Source organism: Phaethon lepturus, unplaced genomic scaffold (assembly GCF_000687285.1).
Source record: "Phaethon lepturus isolate BGI_N335 unplaced genomic scaffold, ASM68728v1 scaffold5713, whole genome shotgun sequence".
NCBI classification, from domain to species: Eukaryota; Metazoa; Chordata; class Aves; order Phaethontiformes; family Phaethontidae; genus Phaethon; species Phaethon lepturus.
In genome coordinates this window covers 1-15,050 of record NW_010529599.1, presented here as the reverse complement: position 1 = coordinate 15,050, position 15,050 = coordinate 1, and the positions used below count along the sequence as shown (strand labels likewise).

At 44.8% G+C, this 15,050-nt stretch overlaps 1 protein-coding gene across 1 annotated transcript in view; it reads left to right on the top strand.

The window, feature by feature from the left end:
• The window catches only part of GRIA3 (glutamate receptor, ionotropic, AMPA 3), a gene marked incomplete at its 5' end in the record, with an annotated part of 119,470 nt that extends 106,070 nt beyond the window's left edge, over positions 1–13,400 (top strand). Inside the window, 2 exons of the mRNA XM_010283978.1 lie at positions 5,367–5,743; positions 13,178–13,400. Of these exons, the coding sequence (XP_010282280.1) occupies positions 5,367–5,743; positions 13,178–13,400 (600 nt within the window). The remainder of the gene's footprint in view (positions 1–5,366; positions 5,744–13,177) is intronic.
• Between the last annotated feature and the right edge of the window lie 1,650 nt (positions 13,401–15,050).

Sequence of the window (15,050 nt, the reverse complement as noted above, 5' to 3'; positions counted from 1 at the left end):
GAGTGGGACCACCTGCGCGTCTCCCTGCCGCTGGCCTCTCTGGCTCTCCCAGCAGCAGCAGAAAGACTGCAGACGGCATAGACAGCCTTTGAATCGTAGCGCAGAGGAAGACTAATTCGATTCCTAATTCTCCTCCAAACGTCCCGTGTGCTCTTAGCGGCAGAGCCTGGCTGTGCGGTGAGCAGGAGCTCGTCCCTCACCCCGGGCTTGGCAGGAGGGGAGCCCAGGTACCGGTGCCCAAAGCAGCCGTGAGATGCCGCTGCCCCGCGACAGGCAGAGCCTCCTCCTGTGTGCGCACGGACGGATGCCGCAGTGGCACCGCGCCGCGCCGGGGGACGGGACCGCAGCCCTGGCACAGAGTCACGCTGACGTGGTCGCAGGCTTCGGCTGACCTGCGTCTGAGCACCGGCAGAGGAAGCGCGCCCGTGTCTGCAGCTGAAGAAGCATCCGTACCTTAACGTCTCCGTCTGTGTACAGCAGTAGTGTCTCAGAAGGCACCGTGGGCATCCACGTAAAGCACGCACGGACTTAACATTGACAAACTACGGCAGACAAGGCCAGCTGCAGTTTTAACACCTTAATACCTTGTTACACCAGTCAGCTAATACACATGAAGATTTCAATGCAGCGTGTTGCTAGTTAGATATCAGCTGCTGTTTTTATGTAAGTGTGAGGTAATGTGTTAAAAACACATTGCCCCCATGACCTGGCCTCTCTGTCCTTGGGTATAGTGGACTGTCTTTGCAAGGTAGCTGTTACCAGCTGATACCGCAGGTGATGTGTTGCTCTGTCTGACACCTGGAAACCTCGGACTGCACTGAGAAGTCCTAAAATGCGCTCAGAGGCAGTCGTCATTCCAGCGCGATCTCTTCTGACGCCGCTGCGTACCTGCATTCAGCACTTCTGGGTGCCTGGGGGTTCGGCTCCCGATGGAGATCGAGCAGCATCCCTCTGCTTCGGTCTGCACATTCCTGGGTGCTGGCTGGCTTCCCGTCACACAAAGGTCTCACACAGTGACTGTAGCCCAGACCCACTTCTTGAAAAGTGACACACCAGCAAAGGAATTGTTCCGAAATTGTTCCGATCTGCAGGCATGAATGACCAGAACACGTAGAGGCAGGACCATAGCTGGTATCTCCTGCTGTCTCTAGTGCATGGCTCTAAAGTTTGGAAGACTCATCTTTAGGTGTGTAAGCAGAATTCGATCCCTCCTTTTGAATTACAGAGGTGGAACCTCTTACCCTTTTTCTTTCTCCATGCAGAGGGATATTTCCATTTGCTATTTTTTCTCCCTCCCCTGAAGAGTCTCGAGGTTCGCAGCCCCCCAGGGTCAGCTTTGAACAGAGCGGGTGGTGCCTCTGTGCTGCATGTCCTCTAAATCCGTCCCTCCCACACTAGTAGGCAAAGACAGAACAAGCCTCAGAGGAATCCATGACATTTCTCGCCTGGCTCAAATGCAGCGAAGATGATGTTTGAAACACCATTAGTCATGAGTGATTAGCAAAGCTTAGTTGTTGAGGTTCTTAACCCCTCCCCTTCCAGTTCTGCACAGGGAAGGACATGGTTGTGGTTGTGTTCTTTTTAACCGAGCTCAATTTTTATGGGTTCTGCTTATCTGCAGCCATAGCAGGGAGGGAAATTCACAACTGTGCTGCAATTATTAATGACCCTTTAGAGTGCTTAGCGCTCTCCGTAAGCTCTCCATTTCAAACACTGTATCTCTAAATAAATAAGCAAAGAGCGGTCTATTTTTTAACCTCTCTAGTGCAACGAAATATTAAGGGCAGTGGTGGGGACCCAGGCTTGGGTGCTGGCTTGTAGCTAATCCACTCTCAGTGTCCTGGTTGTCGATGGTTTCCAGAGACCTTGTGTCTGAACCTGTGCTTGTTCCCTCTGCAGAAAACATTTGCTGCCATATTCATTTGAGGCACGAGGGTGTTTGTTGGTGTTTCCAATGTATTGAACGCCTATCAAAAATGGTGGGAAAGCAGGAAGACAGAAATGTATCAGAAAAAGAAATACTGTATCCCTTGTAATTTAAACTGCAATTTTAAATCATTTACAAAGAAATCTGTACTGTATGATATGAATGAGGACATAGTAACAATCAGGCCTTTAAAAACTGATTTGTCTGTGCTTCAGCACAGCATCAGCTTCATCCCCCCCAAAACCCCACAGGAACATCCTGCATGAACTCGGCTGCTCATGGAGGAGGTACAGACTTCATTGCACGCTGCATCAGCACTTAGGAAGAGCTCCACCGTGTCTTCTTTGGCAATTAAAATATTACTTTGGGACAAGTAAATTTCTCCAAGTCCAGGAAAATGCTACAGAAACTAAATGCTTGTACAGCTGAACCAGCCCTTTCCTACCTTGAGCTGTTCCAAGGCTGGCTGGCCATGTGCAGAAGCGCCAGGCGGTATGGCATCTGCCTCCCACCTAAGCTTCACTTCGCGTGGAATCATTGCTAAGTCTCTGCAGGGGTCCTGATCCGTTAAGCTTGCTCTAATAAGAATTAATTTGTAAGTACCGCATTAGTTCAACGTGAAATACAGAAGCCATGGTCAAAGTGCTTAGTCTTCCAGCCAGCCATGGACTCTGGCTACATTTAAAACTGATATTCTGTGTGCATCTCATACTTACTGACTGCAGACGTCTAATATTTAACAGTAGCTCAACAAGCAGCAGCTACAAGACAAATATGTGTTTTGGGGGAATTTATCAGTGAACAAGTTCAAGCATCATCCAGTCCCTTTACCACACTCTACCTGTGTCTCCCCGGTCTCTCTATTACTTAGGTGATTAACACAGTCACCTGTAAAGCCAGTAAACACCCAGACATCCAAAGCCAGACGGCATTTTCAGTTTTTATATTCAAGCCACGTTAAGCTAGATTTTTGTGGTAAGTGACCACGAATTAGGTGAGGGTTTTCTCCTTGAGGAAAGCGGTCACTCAAGGGGAAGAGCAATGTCCTAGTATGCATGAACATCTGAGAGAGCTGAGGAGGGCTGTGAGAGGGTACACCAAGGCTCATGATTTCGGAATGGCTTCCTCACCTGCACAGGCGTGGTTTATTTGATTATCCCAAGCAGTGGACTTGTACACATACCCCCGAGTTGCACATTCCGGTACAAACCGTCGAGATATTCCCGAGTGGCTGGAGCAAATCTAGAGGTTGTATGTGCAGACGGGCACTTGATGGAGGGAGGCTTCCTGTGGGAAGGCCGTAGAGGGCCAGTCGTCAGTCCGACAAGCCTGCCATTAGCCTTAGTCTTAAAACCCATAGCAGGGGCCTCGGGCATGGCTGCACAGTGCCACTGAGGCACCAGCTGGCACAGAGCGTGTGGTACTGGGATTAACTGAGAAGATACTGAGAAGCCTTCCCCATTTCTGCTTATTTTACTTAAAAAAAAATACCTAAACCAACTATCTACCAGCCCGTAGGAGAGGGCTGGAGCATCTCCTGTGAGGACAGGCTGAGAGAGTTGGGGTTCTTCAGCCTGGAGAAGAGAAGGCTCCGGGGACACCCTATAGCAGTTCCAGTACCTGAAGGGGACCTACAAGAAAGCTGGAGACTTCTTGCAAGGGCCAGTAGTGACAGGACAAGGAGTAACGGCTTTAAACTGAAGGAAGGTAAAATTAGATTAGACATAAGGAAGAAATTCTACACTATGAGGGTGCTGAGGCACTGGAATGGGTTGCCCAGAGAAGTTGTGGATGCCCCATCCCTGGAAGTCTTCAAGGCCAGGTTGGATGGGGCTCTGAGCACCCTGGCTGGAGAAGGTGCCCATGGCAGGGAGGTTGGAACTAGATGATCTTTAAGGTCCCTTCCAATCCAAACCATTCTATGATTCTAAGATTCTGTGATCTAGGAGGAGGAACAAATCAGATGTTAGTGAAAGTCACGTACATTGCCATCAGATTTACATAAAGACATATTCAATTATTTTGTGGCATAGGTTTTGATCACTTCTAATTAACATTTCCTATTAACTTTTATTCAAAATTCTACTTAATCAGGTGTTATTTTTCCACCAGAAAGAGATACATACTTACTAGTGGGAAACAAAAATCTGCTTTAAAAGGTGCACAGTGGTTTAGGTACTGGTAAGTTAAACTTTCCCTAGGAATCATTTTTTCTGTATGATATTCTTAATTACCAACAAAAGGGCATCTTTAAAAGTATCACTAACATGAACAGTTAAGGTATTTAAACGTGAAGATTACAAAAACGTGTATGTAGGTATGTAGAGTCTCATAAGAATAATTAGTTGAGTTTTTTTTAAATAGAAAGGATACTTTTTTTAACATTCTAGTCCCCTCCATTGCAAATGCTGACATAAGCTTGAGTACTTGGCTGAATCAAGGCTAGGTTTATTTCAACAGCATGACTTGAATCTTTTTGGTAAAGAAATACAGATACAATTAAAAATTTTGAAAAACTGTTCTGGAGTGCTATTTTTAATCAGGTAATTAAGTCATTTTTTTTCCTTCACATTCTTACCCTACCATGAAATCCAGCAAAGATTTATTGTTTGAAGAGGTTCTCGGTTCAGGGTGGTGAATGATAGATACAAGGAGATGAGTTTGTGCTTCCAGGTGATATAGCCCCAGTGCGTGGTCTATGTTATAGATCTATAGAACTAAGTTCTGTGTAATAGGATGGCAGACATTATACTGAAAAATAGTACTTGACATTCTTCTCAGATAACCCAGGCTATTTGCTTCGCAGGGACTCACAAATCTGTATTACTGTTCTTCACTGACCACAGAAAGGGTGGGCTGTCTGGTTCCTATCACCCCATTATTTTACCATCTGCTGCCCCTTAATGCAATGGGGTTTCAAAGGAATATACGAGTGGTAGCGCCCAAATGCAGCTGAAATTCAGTAACTGATGACTTCTCTTAGGTTCCTTTCAAAGATCCTGGCCTTATCAGTAAGGCAAGAGAACCTGATGAAAGAACAGAAAAGAGAAAATTAAAATATAACAGACATAATTTGCCCAAAGTCTTCAAGATGCATGGATACAGACGATTACTAGAAAATTACGTTGTTTTAGTTGCCATCTCACTGTCCAGTTTGTGTAGTGTTTATTCTTCCATTTTAACTTAATAGAAACAAACACATCTTGGTACTGCCTCTGTCTTGAGGCCCTTGCACAGATTTCGTTGTAATTTTTTCTTGTTGATAATTGTCTATCAATATCATGTAGTCGTTAACTCCAGTGACTGCAAAATAGGCTGCAAAGAAAATGTTTCCTACTCACTCTTGTAATTTGTCATCTGATGCATTAGCCTGAGACTCTAGATTGTGATGATGTTGCAGCTGCTTTGTAACTAACTTGGGTTTGTTTTCCCTTTTCAGAGAGCAGATATAGCTGTTGCCCCCCTCACCATAACATTGGTGCGAGAAGAAGTCATAGACTTTTCCAAACCCTTTATGAGCCTGGGCATCTCCATCATGATCAAGAAGCCTCAGAAATCTAAACCGGGCGTATTCTCTTTCCTGGATCCTTTGGCTTATGAAATTTGGATGTGTATAGTCTTTGCGTACATTGGCGTCAGCGTAGTTCTTTTCCTAGTCAGCAGATTCAGCCCTTACGAATGGCACTTGGAAGACAGCAGTGAAGAACCACGTGACCCTCAGAATCCTCCTGACCCTCCAAATGAGTTTGGAATATTTAACAGCCTTTGGTTTTCCCTGGGTGCCTTTATGCAGCAAGGATGCGATATTTCTCCAAGGTTTGTTCCATGTCACTCCATCACCTTTTTGCATTTTATGGTCATTTTCTGATGCCATGGTGCATATATGTTACTCTTTCACATTTCTTTTTAATTCCAAATTTTTGTTTTGACATTCCATTCAACGCTAAGCATCATCGTCAAGCCTCCATGCTTGCTAACATTAACCTCCAGAGTGAGTGGCATTGCCTTATAATGCCGTTTATGCATTTCTGCCAAACTTATATACACCATGCTGAAGCTGTAAAATGCATGGGGTTTTCTGTTTTTAGCAATGCTTGGAGGGCTACCGTGTTTTTGCTGCATATCTCATTTTACGGTCATCTCCTTGGTGCATATAACATATTCTGCTTTGCAAAATCAGAATTGTTTATTTTAAAAAGTCACATGCAACAGCACTTTAAAACACCTCCACTCCCATCCTGGCTTCTGCTCATCTTTTTACTTTCTGCTGTGCCTAATTTCTCTAGTTTTGTTCTTCCTGAACCATCCTTTCATCTATTACTGATTTGCTTACCACCGCCTTTTGTATGTTCAGGTCTCTGTATGTGCCCCTCTAACAGTTACGGCGTCCTGCCCTGGATGTGTGTCGTCGTTTCAATCCAGTCTAATCTGTTGTCCCTGTGTTCATCGTCAATATGGTCTAATAAGCATTGCCAGTTTCGCCTTTCTTATTCCTGAAGACAGTCTTTCTGAATCAGGCTGTAGTAAAACATGTTTGATACTAGATGCAGTTTAACAGAGAGCACTGGTATTAATTATTGTAGAATTTTATTTCTTTTTTAAAGAAGCGTTTTGAAAACCAGCTGAGAATAGTGAAGCTCTCTCTAATTGAACTGCATACCACAAGTGTTTTTTGAATAATATATATATAATGTTTCTACATTTACACTGGTAAAATACTGTGGTGATGTGCCTGTGATAAGCAGCCAAATTGTCTAGTTTCTTAGTGATGGAGCACTAGTTACATTTTGTATGACAATATTTTAATAGCCTGTTCACAGCTTTCAGTTATTAAAAATACCTGCTTAGTACAAACAGGATGCAGTTTTTTCCTTTTAACAAGGTTGCTAATTAAAGCAAGAGAGACAGACCTTTTCTAACTAAGCACTTGTGTTCGAAATGCACCTTGTCGATCTCTGAATTCATACCTTTTCCAATACCTGAATCATTGAAAAGTTACCAGTTTTCCTGGTGCATGTAGTGGTAGGGATCTTGAATAGCCTCACTGAAGCAAGTGGCAAAACTTCTATGAAGTTTCATGGAAAGGATCGTGATTTTACCTGTTATAATGTAATAATGATCCTTTAAGTGCACAGTCCTTGCACATTCCAATCTCCTGACGATGGCAGCGAAATCCAGGACTTTCAGCGATACTGACGTGTGCCTGTTGGTATTTGATGCGAGTCATGCTATGTTTTAAACGTCTTTGTAGCAGCAATTAGATGTCACACCTATCGACAGACGCATATATAGCCTACCTAGAAGAGGCACACGTTTGTGCCTGGCTGTGGCCACACGTTAGTTTTCGCAGTTGTCGGTGTTTGGGTGTGCTGCCTGACTGTGTAGTTATAGCTGTTAGCCTCCTCCTCCTGTTCATACGCCGTGTTTCCGCTTTGTGCCTAAATTCTCTACCGAAACTTTGCCTCTCTGCTTGCTGTTAAAGGTGATGAGTAGTGATAACATTTAAATTGCTGTTGACCATGTGTGTGCCCAATATAAAGGACCGGGAAATAAGCACTGGGACATCACATGGAAAGCTGCAGGCATTGCGCTGTTTCCGCTAGGTCTGTTTATTGACAGTTAAATAGAAGTGCATAGGTTTTTTGTTAAGCTGTCATCTGACTCTGACATGTTCAGCCATTTACCTTACATAACGAGTGGAACATATTCTTTTTTTTTTTTTCAATACTACCATGACAAGTGCTTTGGAAATACTTATAAAAAGCAAGAGACATCTGTCCATCAGAAGCTATTAGCTCAGTATTAATACACGGCCCTCGCTTGAAGACGTTGTCCAGTTATTTTGTTATCTTTCATGATAACAGACTCCAGGCAGTTACATGAATCGCTCCTGAAACAAAGAAGAATTTAGTACCTTGGTTTAAATTCCAGAAACACTGTTCCTTTGACCGCTGTGTTGATTTAAGGTGATTAAATGTCAGATTTCTTTTCCAGTAGAACAGTAGAATGGACTGTTCCCCAGTATTCCATTCTTAATCCGTGTCTTTGTAAGGTTACGCCATTCACAGTACGTTGACTATATGAATGTTTCATACTATTTTATTGCCATTAAAAGGGGCTTCATTCTTCCATTGTGAGTTTTGTCTGAATACATTTCTTAAATGAGAGCGTACAGCACTTGTAGAGAGATGCCGACAAGCAGTCTGGAGAGATCACTTTTGTACTTGCTGATAAAGGCTCTTTCAGCTGCCTTTGTGTGGAACAGCTGTGACATCTAATGACTAGTTAGATCTATCCTCGGTGAGTATGCTGTGTGGATATTCCGGAGGATATATCCCTATACTCTCCTCTCTCTGTATTTAATAGGAGTCGTCTAAACGGAATCAGAGAGCAGCCAAAGGATGGGGCTTAGTGCATCCCTTGATGGAATCAACATTTGTTCCAGCAGTTTTGTTCTGCTATCAAAGGCTGCTGTGTTTTCTGCATAGTGAGCTAAAGCATTGAAAATTCACTTTTGATGGATCAAAAGTAGATTATTAAACTTACTTTAATGTGAGATGTGTACAGCAAATGGAATCAGGAGAAAACACAGTCGAATTTGTAACACTGTTCTGAGCGAAAGTATCTTTGAAATCTCTGAGAGCATGTATTTTCATTTTGCTCTTTATTCATGTGGAACAAAGAGGCTGGATTAATTAATTGCTGATGGAAAAAGACGGGGTTCATTAAAAATTATCTCATGAGGTTGGTCATTTAAGAGGGTGTATTTCTAGATCCCTATTTTCAAAGCAGAAGACTCCTATTAAAGGCCATGGGAATGACTTCGTGGGACTTTCAAAATAGCAATGAGAGCTGAGTAACTAGATCTTTCTGAAACTCCCACTGCCAGTTCCTATGATGGAAGCATCTCAAGTCAGCGCCTTAGATGCTGTTATTTATTGTCCTCTGACTCGGAGCTGAGGCGAGGGCCGCCTGGCCGCATGAGGCCGGCAGGAGAGCTGGAGGGCCAGCTGGGCATGCGCACAAGGGACCGCGCTCGTAGCGTAGCGGGTACCAGGTGACGTGCGCTCAGAATGCGCAGGGGTTCCAGACAAGGAGAGTTGGCACCAGAGTTGTTCAGGGTTATTTGTCAACGGGGCAGCCATCTTGTATCGATCAGAAGAGCCCAATTAAAAACTGAGCAGTGAGAGAAGCTTATTATTTCTGTGTACTAGTAGGAAATCAAATGTGTTTTATGGCCATGGGTAGAAACAAAATTCAAGCTGTTTTGATAAATAAATGAGGTTTTGTTTGAATGTAGTATTCTCCTGGAAACTGAATGTGAATTTGAATATTTATTTTTGTTTTTCTCATGTTACTAATTTGCTCTCGTTTGACTCCATGCTTCCTTTTAAATTTCCTCTCAAGGTATGCATTCTTCCTGTTTACTTCCTTTTGAAAACACTGTCTGACCTTGTTTTGATAATTGAGTTATACTTCTGTTGTTCCCGGTCTTTGGTACTCCTCTCATGTGTTAACATGCTAATTCACTTTAAAATAATGTTGTGCAAAGTATCTATTTATTGAGGTAATTTGGAGAATGACGTGTTGGGATAAAGCATTAGTTGTTTGTTTTTAAATTACAACTCTGCACACTTGGACAGGTATGGCTTTATCAGAAAAAGTGATGCTGGTATTAAAAGCTGTGATTGATCTTTCTATAATTATTATTTGAGTAGTGGACAAACATTTCTGTGTTCACAGTACAGACCATATGAGTATTCTCTTACTACCAGCCCGGTGTTTATGTACTAACCCTTTTTCTCCCGCATCCCTCTACACCAGCCCCTGCAGTGGGTATAAGGAGTCTTCGTATCAGCAGATGGACTGGGGGGAACTGGGGTCCTTTGGACCAGGAGGCTGCCAGGCCATGCTCTCCCGTCTTCTTGTTCTTCGACTCTCTCTGTCTTTCTTTCCATCAGTGCCACCTTTGTGTTTTGTTTTGTTTTTCTTTTGCCCCATCCTGTGCTACCACCGCTTACAGCTATGTCAGCCCAGGCTGCTTCTTAGTAGCAGCTGTTTAATCTTCCTTTCTGTCCTCATTGGAAGACTCTGGGAGAAACAACTTTGTAGTGACATCCAGTTTTCTTGCAAGTGACCTCAACTCTTCTGACAACAGCTCTGATCCTCATCTAGCACGTGGGACCCTGGGGGAAGTGCCGCCTTCGTCAAGGGATGCAGCCGTGCCCCGCTCCCGCTGCCTCGCGGCTGTTCTCCATTTTTTGTCCTGTATCTGTCTGACTGGTTCATGCATGTTGCAAGATCTCCAGGGCAAGATGTTTTTACCTTTCTCTGTGTGTCATATGCTGTATGAGCATGCAGCTCGACGCAGACTTGGTATTGTTACAGCGGTGTGAGCTTGAGGTTTCACTGGTTTGGAAAAAGCCCATCTTCTGCACATCTTCATCCCAGCAACCCATCTGTCCTGCTAACAAAAGGGACAGCTACCAATGCAAGTAAGACATTTGCTATGGGAAACTATAGGGAGAGTGAACACATACTGTTTTGTTCCAAAGAGTTCCACTGAACTTACCTAACCACCCTGGCAAGTCTTTTTTTCATCTTCCTATTTCAAGACCTACTGTAAAGCAAGAGGGCCACAGGAACCTGGAAACCCCAGATAAACCCCGGATAAATCCACTGCTGTATGCAGGTGGATGTTTCATCTGCTGTATCTGCTAGCCAGACTTCTGCTCAGTCTGGCTCTGAAGCGGTGCACCGTGCTGCAGGGAGAAGGAATTCAACTCCATGTCTTTTCTGAAGATGGAAAGTATGTAGTGAAGGAACGAACAAAAGTGAGATGAATTTCACCTGACATAGCCATCTAAAAGCGATAGGCTGTGTTTTAGTTAGGCATCTTGGTTCCCTCCAAAGTCACGAGACAGATGGGCATCTTCATCCCAGACTACAGCAAGTGAGATACATCTCTTGCTGAGGGTGTCTGTCTCCTGTTTCTCTCCGCTGGCTCCAAAGGGAGCCTTAGGCGACGATTTCAGCAGGCACTGCTTTGTAGTTGGCTGAAATTATGTCAGTTCATGTCAGAGGCTGATCCGGTGTATAGGGTATTGGGTTTTACAAAGTAGCTAAAGCCAAGACCCTGACTGGTAAGGGAGCTGGCCAGAAAGGACTTTAGCCATCTGTGAAATCCCAAGATACTAATTTGATACCTACAAAGAATGCAGAGCGAGGTAGAGAGGTTCCTTGACTTACTACATCATTCTGGATTTCTATTTCTGCAGCTTACCTTTGCAGCTACTCAGTAGCCTTCTGTTAGTGAGCATAGCTGCAGCACAGCCCGGGTTGAAACTTGGAAAGCCTTCTATCCTCTTGGGAGGCCCTCAAGAAAGGCAGGGAAGCCGCCTCGGCTTGTTGGTGACCCAGGAGATGTGTGCCTGCCCTGGGGAAGCGCACGCAGGCCAGAGCGATGGCGATGTCTCTCAGAATTCACACCTCAAAAGTCATTGCTTCCTGATGGACAAAGAGGTGATGCCTCACTCCTCAAGCTTCCCTAAGCTTTGTAACCAGCCGAACCGCCTTGCACGCTGGCACGGACGTGGTGCGGCAGTCGCTGGGATGCTCACTGCGCTGGCAAGTGGCGCGTGCTGTATTCCATAGGAACCAGCCTGCCTCTGCCCTCTCCGTGGGAGCTGCTGCTTCAGTTTCTGGGGCAGAGGAGAGTGGAGCATAGCAGTGCTTCACCTCTTAGTGTGTTTCTCCACATTCCTCTAACATATTCCAGACTGCACGCTCTGTTTTTATCTGTTGGTGATTTTTTTTCTTTGGTGTGTTCTTTAATGTTGGATGGATTTTTTTTTTTTTATCTTTCTTTTTTTTCTTCATAGTTTAATGGGATTTTTTTCATGGCTCCAGCAGTCTCAGGCTCTGGCCAAATCTAGGCAGTTTACCAGCTGACCCCCCTGTGTGGGTGGGGTGGGGGCACATCACCAGACTTTTGCTTTTTTCCTGTTTCCATCTGTTGGTAGGACAACTTGTACCCACTGTCTGGGGATGGCACTGAGGGGCTTGAAGGAAACAAACAGGTAAGAGTTTTCTTGCTTTCTATTTCTTCCCTTCACACAAACTGAGGACTACAGCAGCCAGGTTCCATGGATTTAATGTATCTGGGATTGATTATTCCTCCACCAGTATCGGTAGAGTTAAGGGAAAACATACAAAATAGCTTTGTCTCAGCTCCCGAAATGATTCCTGGTCAACAAGCTGTGTTTGAAGAATGAGCACCGTACATGGTGGTGAGGTTCCCCACGCAGCTGAGCAGCGTGGCACTGGCATCCTTCAGCCCCAAACAAATACTTTGAGCTTGATGTTCAATTGCTTTAAAGCATCAGGAGCTCTTACTGACAGGACCTAGACCTCCTGACCGCTACGCATCTTGTAATTACGTATTTACAAATAGGCTTTTTTTCAGTCCTTAACAGTATCCTTTTAAAAAACAAAAAATAAAAACCACAACAGAAACAGAACACAGGTTTTTTTTCTGCTTCCTTCTCAGTTGCTCTCATGGTTATAAAGCAGGAATATGCTTGACTTGGAACAGTGCAACATGCAAATTTTAATTGATATGATACAAACCAGCCTCTCTCTTCACTTCAATATGCAGATTCAGTCTGCAATTCCTGCGAGGTTGTGATGAGAAGGATACTGAGTCATTTTTCTTTTATTCCTCTGCATTTTACTCAGATTCCTTTTTGCAGTTTACTACATCTTACATTTTGAGAGTCGATGCAGTAAAAGGCACATCGCTGTCCTCTGGGCTGGGCAGCCCCCCGAGAGACACGGTGCTGGCATATCGCAGCAGGCAGACCCAGCCTCGGGGAAGGGCTGGGCAAGCAGAGAAGACAAAAGTCTTCTGGCAAAAGACCTCTCCGGCAGTGGATCTGTGGAAGTCAGGACAGCTTGTACCTCTCCAAGCCTCCCATGGTGTTGGCTCAGGTGAATTATTTAACTGACCGTCCTTGTTTTCACTTGAAAGACTGGAGAGAGAGTTTAACTAGGTGAGATCAGGTGCACGCCGAGTTTGCTCTCCCGAGAAAGGCTGTGGGGAGCTGGCTCACGGTCTGCCCGTTCACAGATACCTGGAGGATCTGGACCTCCAGATCCAAAGGGTTGTGCATGTGAATTTCTCTTCAATGAAAAAAAAAAAAATTAAGGAATGTCTTCCAAGCAATTTGATGATGTTGTGTTTTTCCATAGATCTCTCTCAGGGCGAATTGTCGGAGGAGTCTGGTGGTTCTTCACTCTCATCATTATCTCTTCCTACACTGCTAATCTTGCTGCCTTCCTTACGGTGGAAAGGATGGTTTCTCCCATAGAGAGCGCAGAAGACCTGGCTAAACAAACTGAAATAGCCTATGGCACTTTGGATTCAGGCTCAACCAAAGAATTCTTTAGAGTAAGTCTGTTAAATCTCCATTAGAGCTTTTCTAAACGCTAAGTACCTAATAATACGGTTTTCGGTCGTTTGTTTCTGCCCAGCTGTAATAGCTGTCCTGGTGAAAGCTGCTTTCTGCAATCAGGGCAGGCCTGAGTGCAGATTTTAATATCAAAGGGCATTTTACCAAAAACGGGTGGTCTTGCTCAACCTGAAACATCTCAAGATGGAAAACCTGACCTCTGCTATCACGGGAAGGGATTTTTCGACCTCAGTTTCAGAACCTCAGTCTGATGAGCAGTAACGCAGGCGTTAGCACAACATTTAGCACAGAAAACTCTTGGAGGAGTGATGCTCTTGACCTACTTGCTGTGTTTGCCCGGCTGGCAGCCGGGAATGCCATCCGACACGGATGTTCGCTCGCCAGAAGGGGAAGCGGGGGGGACGTGTTGCCGTCCGTTTCTGGGCGGTGCATCGGTTGCTGCCGTCGCGGCTGCTCGGGCTCCGCTGCTCGCCAGCGTCCGGCTGTGGCTGTATCAAGCAGTCAGGGGTGAAGCGTTTGTCCCCCAGAACGCTGCCTTGCATTCGCCTTGGTTAGGCGTGCAGTATTCGGTGGGTGGGAGGGAGTAAACGCTTTTATTTAGGATCATCTTTTCTTTCTCCGCTTGCCAAGCCACAGGCTGAACTGCGGAGGGTTTGGTGAGGGTCATTAAAAACTCTAAACAGGATCTCAGACCACTTTTATGTATCTAAAAACGTGCAACCTGAAAAGCTTTTATTTCTGGCCTCTCCGAGGGCGAACTGCAGTGCTCAGCCCTCGCAGGGAGCTCTCGGTTCTCTCTCAGCAGTGCCAATCAGACGCCATTCAAACCGAGGGCTTTTTTGTACAGGAGGGTGGCCAGTGCTGCAGGACTAGTTATTGCCTGTCGGGCATGCTGGCCGGAGGCAGGTGTGAGGGAGGAGGGAGACAAAAAAAGCCTTGCTGCGGTAGGCTGATGAAATCCTGATGGCTCCTTGAATGTACTTAAAATTTCAGCACACGACCACACACCCAGGTACATGTATGTATAAATCTGATGTAAAGCTGGAATTGAATGCAAAGGTATTTTTATGAAGCATTTGTAGTCTGCCTTACTTAAATGTCTTTATATAGAAGTAGATACTCAGTAGTTCTTAATTAACTGTGGTGGCTGGTACATCACAACAGCTTCTGTTTTTATTAAAATCCTGTAAGATAAACACTGACCTTGTAAGGGTGACATGAGTGTGTAAGAAATTGTATTCTGTTTAATTATCAGCCTGAGGCAGTATTCTCCGCACAGCAAAAATGAGTTGAGTGGACCTGTCAGAAGCGGTAGCACAACCTCATTAGAAATATTGGTGCTGTTGACAGTCATTATGCTGTTCTTAGGGGGGAAAAAAAATCTCCTTTTGAGTGTCTCGTTGCCATCAGTACAGAAGGAGGGATTGTATGGGGGTGTTTCTTCATTTCCTTAATGGTTTGACATAACAAGGAAATCCCTTCTCACCCAGAGATCAAAGGAATGACTGTTTGGTGTGAAAGGATACAAAGTCTAGTAAATGTATGAATACTTTGTTGTGCTGTTAATAGTCTTGCGATGAGCTGTGGCTCCCTCCTGGTGCTGGAGGAGGCAGGGCTGTAAGTGAGGATGGTCTGCCAGCAGCCGCCAGCTC